The sequence below is a fragment of the Gadus morhua genome, chromosome 8, assembly GCF_902167405.1.
Source record: "Gadus morhua chromosome 8, gadMor3.0, whole genome shotgun sequence".
NCBI lineage: Eukaryota > Metazoa > Chordata > Actinopteri > Gadiformes > Gadidae > Gadus > Gadus morhua.
The window spans coordinates 754,979-761,859 of record NC_044055.1 but is presented as its reverse complement, the minus strand read 5'-3'; the positions used below and the strand labels follow the sequence as shown (position 1 = coordinate 761,859).

Here is a 6,881-nt window from a genome sequence, read left to right as displayed (position 1 = left end):
TACACTAATGTAGATTGAATCTTGTAATGTACACTTGAAGTATTTGTGTACATGTTTTGGTCAATTTGTTATATTTTTTATACTCTTTTCCCATGAACAGTGAAGTATTGCAGTTTGGCTGAACAAAGTACCACTGATGCATGATCAATGTGTCTTCTTCAAACAATAAAATTCTGTTCATATTCTGAAATGCATGAGCTTACTTTATTTTGGTTTTACTACGGTTTCAATCATTAGAATTGCAAGAATTACTGATAATATTGCTTCATAGATTCAAACCATTGTATTATATCGGACTAGGAAAACTAGGTCAGTATTATTGTAAACTGTCTAGGGATAGCATATATAGCTGTGTCACATATTTCAGTTGCTGTATATCCTACTATAAAGATTGTGCCACTGTGGATGTTGGGGTTGTGATAGAAAATAATGAAGGTTAAAAAGGATATTTGCCAAATGTAAGAAAAAATAGTGGAGAGGAATGTGCCAGCAGGGGGAAGAGGGGGGGGGGGGGACCCCTAGAACAGGGGGACCCTGTTCTACTGCTATTCACCACCGGGGGTCCGGAGTGGACCGGCAAACGGAGACGACTCAGATAAGACATCCCTTTGTGGTCAATGATCCGTCCATTTCTCAGTTCACTTAGAGAATAAGTATAAGTAAGGTTGACTTTACGTATGAATTATACAAGAATATAAGGTCAATATATTTACAATGGAGCCAAATGTTAAACACTTGATAGTAGCTTTTGTACCATGGTCAACAAGTCCTTGCATTCTGAGGACATTTCCACGTGTTCCTCATTTAGGTAGAAGTGGCCCCTCAAAGACGGCTGGCCCCCGTCACCGGGAGAGGGAACACCCTCCCACGGTTCCTCGTCTGGTCTCAGAATGTGTATTCTGTCGACTTAAATACTAAAGAATTAAGGTAACTGATCCATACCCCGGTTAAAATCAGACACTACCAACTTTAGGATTATGACTGTATATGCCACAGACAAATAAAGTGGCATTAACTATTACAAATACATATTTTACTGTTTAAATGAACATTGCTTTCACAGGGCTCATCTCTTAACCCCTTGTGGTAAGTCATGGTGATTTAAGAACAGGTTAATGAACAAGGCGATCAAAGACCTCACTTCATATAACTGTCATGCATAAGGTGTAAACCTCATATAACTAATGTTTAATATGTAACTTTGTGTCTAATGCTTGAATGTATGAATGTATATATATTCATGTGGGAAGTAAAGTCAAATGGTAATGAGGGGGGGGGGGGTCCTACTTCCTGTGTGTGGGGTAGGACCAATAGATTAGAAGCTCTGATTGGTCTAGACAATCACCGCTTTAGTTACCTCGGAGATCCTGCGCCGGAGAGCTCAGTTCTTTTCAAATAGACTCAGGTGATGTTGTTACTCTCTGCGGTGACAATAATAAATCCTCCCCATTTACATCATCATCAATATTTGACTTTGTAAAGTATGAGTATAAAAAACATTGAGTCCAGGCAAAACTTCTGTTCAGTATCGGTGGCAGAATCATCGTATGGGGGAGAGGTGTCATTCTTAGCTGCGTAATGTAAATGGGAGGATATCTCGGTTCCTCTTAAGGCCTTCCCCTTAACCCTCATGCTCAACAATAGAGACCTGAAACTGAAGACAGGCTCAGACATTAGTCAGCTCTTCACTCCTCCACACACAGAAATCAACATTGGTGAGTTTTGTTTCAGAAGAATCTTTTAAAAGCCAAATTAAGTTCTCCCTTTACGCTAAAATAAGCTGGAGGCCCGTCCACCTCCAGCAATAGGTCATTATTATTATCAATTGATTATTATCATTTGTATTTATTTTAAAGATTGGAGAAGACAAATTCAAGCTGCAATTACAAACAGTAAAATAATGAGTAAGAAACATGATTTGGGCATAGAAAATATCCTACATTAATTTGTACAGTGTCATCTTTCAGCTCTCAGCTATTGTCTTGCTTATTATATAATAATATATTAAATATTTCTCATATTATATTAGAAATATTATACTATTATTATTATTATTATAATATATTATGACATATTGATTGTTTGTCAAGTGTTTTTATCCCTTTTGTTCCTTCAACTTTCAACAATATTTGATCCAGTTCTTTTAAGCATAAAAGTGTTTTAATTGTGTTGTCATTTGAAGCTCCACTTCAGAGCAGCTAATGCTTGATTGGCACAGCCTTCCGTCTCAAATGCATATCGATTATCATAGCATTCAATCATATGAGACTTATTAATATGTTTTTCTATTTACCACAGGTTTAAGCAATAACCATGGGGGATGAGCAGAGTTATGAATATGACGAAAAAAAATACTTGGAAATGTTTAATAGCGAAAACACAAGCGATGTGGTTATCGGGCTCGTCCAACACTGCTCTACATCTCACGTCAACCAATTTGGCTCAGCCATCATTCCTTATTTCTACTACATCAACTTCCTCCTGAGTTACTTAGGCAACTGGCTTGTTTTATTCATCATCGTCAAGCTTGAGAAGGTCAACAGCGTCACCAACATCTTCCTCATCAATCTGGTCACCTCCAACATCCTGTTTGCATCCAGCTTCCCCTTCCTGGCCAAATACCATTCCTCCCAGTGGATCTTCGGCACGGTGCTTTGCAAGTTGGTCAGCAGTGCCCATCTGATCGGTTTCTACAGTTCCATCCTCTTCCTCACCCTGATGACCTTTGACCGCTACCTGGCCGTGGTGCACGCGGTGTCCGCTGCCAAGAGCAGGAAGAGGGCGTACGCCATCGGGGCGTCGTTGATCGTTTGGTTCATCAGTGTGCTGGCCAGTCTCAATGAGCTGGTGTTCAAAGGCGTGTGGAAGGACAGCAACCAGGGCCTGATGTGTGAGGAGACAGGATACCCCGCCGACGTCGTCAAACAGTGGAAACTGGTCAGCTACTACATGCGGTTCCTCCTCTTCTTCCTGCTGCCCCTCTTCATGGTGATGTACTGCTACACCTGCATCACCGTGCGGATCATGTCCACTCGCATGAGGGAGAAATGGCGCTCGGTGAAGCTGATATTCATCATCATGTTCACCTTCTTCGTTTGCTGGACTCCCTATAACATCGTGATCCTGCTGAAGGCCATTCAGATCTCCACAGCCGACGAAGCAAACCCGATGTGCGTTCAGGTCGAAGCTCTGAACTTTGCGGTGTACGTGACCAGAAACATAGCGTTCTTGTATTGTTGCATCAGCCCCATGTTCTACTCCTTTGTGGGTAAGCGGTTTCAGAATCACTTCAGGAAGCTGTTGTTGAAGAACATGCCTTGTCTGGCACGTCACTTCAGACCCGCTAGTCTGAGCAGCAAGTCCACCTCACAAAGGGCATCCCACACAAACGACTTTTAACATGCGGGAGACAATTGACCTTTTTTGAATTGGATAATTGGATGGGAAAACAGGAAATTTGATTTGATGATTTTTATTGTTTTGTCAGTTTTAGCATTTGAATGTAGTCATTTAGCATATACCTTGTAAATGAATACCTAATAATTAATTGCAATTATGTAGCCCTCTTTTTTACGGGCACTCAAAGTGCTTTAAACAGTTAGTTTATTAGTTGTCCCCTTAGGGAAATACTTTTTCAGTTTCCTTGCGTCATTTCTCAAATAGTGAGTGTGTGTTTGAGAATCACACCTCATAATAATGAGGCTGAGAACAATCAAAGTTTGTATAGAATTTAGAGTAGCAACATTTAGGTTCTCGAAGGATGAAAAATCGCAGGAGGAAGTGTTAAATAACAGTTATTTGTGAACTAGCTTTGTCATGACAACATTTCCAATTTTAACCAGTTTTGCGTGAAATATAATTATTAAGAGAGAATATAATATAACTAGAAAATGCATTTCCTGCAGAAAATGCGGTGAGTGCTGTAGTACAAAGTGAGGGTGAAAATATTTTTTAATAATGCCACAAAGATTAAGACATAAAGAAACGTTAAAGGGCTTAAATCTAGTAAAGGGACTTGAACAAAAGTTAAAAAGTCTAAATGGAGTAAACTAAACTTTGTAAATTTGTAAACATGCACATCGTTTAAGAAAAAGTAAATGGTTGGAAACAAATAAAGTTACAACTGAATGAGAAGCGCAAAGCATGCAGCTGTATCTGAAACCTCAAATGAAGCCAGAATGAAACTAAAACTGTGATTCTGAATAAATTGTAAATGATATCGAAATTCCGTTGGGATATTATTGAACATCCAAGTGTGAAGATTTGTTAAATGGTTTGAACGAAGGTAAACGGTTGAAGTTTGACCGAGTTACGATGTCTTCAGTAATTTAAGTGTCAGAATGGGCAGGCGGCTTCAATGGGACCAAGTATAGAATATGACGGTTTGAAACTAAAACTACTAAAACTGAAAAACCCTCGGACACGAGAGGCACTGAGCCCTCTCGGATGCCGGGCGGAAACAACATTTGTTTCACTACAGTTTTTCTCAATTTGCTTGAACGCTATAAACACATGCTTAGACAAAAGTAACACAACTTGAAGTTTTTGTTGCTATACCTTAAACACATCTTTCTTAGACATCTTTAAACAAAAGCGCTGCTTTGCACTTTAGTTGCAATTGTGCAACACACTTGCTCCTTTCTGCAACACACTTGCTCCTACACACTACACACTATTTCATACATAAGACACTTAATTCAAAATGACATCTCATTGAACCATTAGGAAAACACACCTATTCAAAATCCTAAACACATTGGTTAATTGAAAATACTTACACACCTGAAAACATTTTCTTCCAAAACTGAACACCAATCAGCCAGCTACAAAAAGGCCTCAGGCCCCCAACATTATTTCCGATGACATAAGAGCATTTTGTTGAACCATGTCATAAACCATGGTCTGACTATGAGGGAAGCTGGGCAGAGAGTCCACCCTAATCTAAGCCGTTTCACAGTTTCATCCATAATAAGGACATTCCGACTGGAAAACATGTATGTCTTCAACTCTCTACTTTCTACTCTACTTAGACTGTATCAAGATTATTTGCAGTACTGTACCATATCACATGTACTGTATTACAGGGTGGCTAATGCTCCTTTTTGAACAAAAGTGGTAGTTTTGTGACATACTGTGATTACCTACATTGAGATGTTTCAGTACTTTCTATGGTATATACAGTAAAGTACAGTATATACAGTACTGTTAAAAATAAGCAAACCAATGCAGTACCATTTCGTGGATGCTTTTTTCTATAGAATGACTAGAAGACCTTCTGGGGGCGGACGCCTACGCCTGTTCACCCAACAGCAGGAACTCTCCATTGTGGACCTGGTCCGAGCAAACAGTGCAATCCGTCTCAACCAGCTACAGCAACAAATACTTGCAGATAGAGAAGTATTCAAAAGCAAAGAACGAGTAAGCATTTCCACTATCAGACGCATCTTGGTAAAGCACCAAACTACCATTAAGCAATTGTACAGGGTCCCATTTCAGAGAAACAGTGTCAGGGTCAAAGGACTTCGACGTGAATATGTACAGGTAATTGTTACAGTCCTTTACATTTACAATACAGTATTGGTGTCATCCAGTTACAGCTGAATGTGTGCCATTGTATCAGTACCACATAGATACATTCAGAGAGGTACCAGGTACCTGTTTGATGGGGTGGGGGTTCTGTATGTTTAGTACTGTAGTTTAGTGTTTTGAGTAATGCCATCCAAAATATGTATTGCATGTATTTTGTTTTGTTAAGGAGCATCTTGGAGATGGATGGAGCTGCACAGCCTCATGAATTGATTTACATTGATGAGGCTGGATTCAACCTCAGCAAAACAAGACGACGGGGTCGTGACATAATTGGCCAAAGGGCAATTGTGCAAGTCCCGGGGCAGCGCGGGGAAATATCTCACTGTGTGCTGCCATAAGCCTTCTAGGGCTACTGCACCATCAAACAAAACTAGGTCCCTTCAATACCGAAGATATAATAACATTTCTGGATGCACTTCACGATGCAGCTGTACAGGACAGACCAGAGCGGCCCAGGTTTGTTGTTGTCTGGCATGATGTTAGTTTCCATCGGGCTGCCCTGGCCCGCAACTGGTTCGCCAACCGTCATCAATTTAAAGTCCTATACTTTCCCCCTTACACACCATTTTTAAACCCCATAGAAGAATTATTTTCGGCTTGGAGATGGCGCATATATGACCGCCAACCACATGCTCGCATGCCTTTTCTGCTGGCAATGGAACAAGCCTGCGCTGACAACGACTTAGGGTCAATTCATGGATGGATTCGGCACACAAGGCAATATTTTCCCAGATTCTTAGCGGGAGAAAACATTGCTTGTGATGTTGATGAGATCCTATGGCCAGACCTCTACAGACTGCAGGATCCATAAGCCCACCCACGCACAATTGCCATGTTTTTCTGTGTTTACAGTACAGTAGGGTTTATTTTGTTTTATTTTTTGCTAAAACTGTATTTACTGCACTTTAATGTACAGTGCTGCAATGTGCAGTTTTTAGTATTTGATCTTTTGGTTGTGTTGAAAACGTGCCCTCTGGAACTGAATAAAAACAGTGAACATGAAAGACTTTTTGAAAAATTGAAAAAAACTGTAAGACTCCTTTCAGCTGCCCTGCCCTCCTTCTCCTGCAAAAAATAAATAAATAAAACAGCTAATAAAACGCTTGAGGTGGCGTTTTGAATAGAGAAAACTTACATTTTATTAGAACATGCTATGAAGATAATTATAAGCCTTTGATTGATATCCAGACATTTTTTGCGGGGACGCATTCCTGGGCCCCACTTGTATTGGAAGGAACGGAGAGATCTACTTCTGGGTCCCTGGAATCGAGGGACCCGTCCACAGCCTACAT

The 6,881-nt window shown here is 40.2% G+C and overlaps 1 protein-coding gene across 4 annotated transcripts; it reads left to right on the top strand.

Annotated features, from left to right (window-relative positions):
- Positions 1-2,087: 2,087 nt before the first annotated feature.
- LOC115548754 (C-C chemokine receptor type 3-like) lies at positions 2,088-6,593 on the top strand. 4 transcript variants are annotated; one of them, XM_030363575.1, is made up of 3 exons: positions 2,088-3,203; positions 5,259-5,541; positions 5,756-6,593. In XM_030363575.1, the coding sequence occupies exons 1-3, from the start codon at positions 2,314-2,316 to the stop codon at positions 5,792-5,794; spliced, it is 1,212 nt and encodes a 403-aa protein (XP_030219435.1). In that variant the 5' UTR covers positions 2,088-2,313; the 3' UTR covers positions 5,795-6,593. The 4 variants fall into 4 exon arrangements, with proteins under 4 accessions (XP_030219435.1, XP_030219434.1, XP_030219436.1 ...); XM_030363576.1 differs by having other exon boundaries at positions 2,090-3,203; positions 5,259-5,418; XM_030363574.1 differs by having other exon boundaries at positions 5,259-6,593.
- The last annotated feature ends 288 nt before the right edge of the window (positions 6,594-6,881 follow it).

Bases quoted from the DNA above. Each gene is read 5' to 3' on its own strand.
- LOC115548754 (XM_030363574.1), top strand. From the start codon at position 2,314: ATGGGGGATGAGCAGAGTTATGAATATGACGAAAAAAAATACTTGGAA. The intron at 3,204-5,258 runs GTACGTGACCAG...TTTTTTCTATAG, and splicing joins GAAGCTCTGAACTTTGCGGT to AATGACTAGAAGACCTTCTG.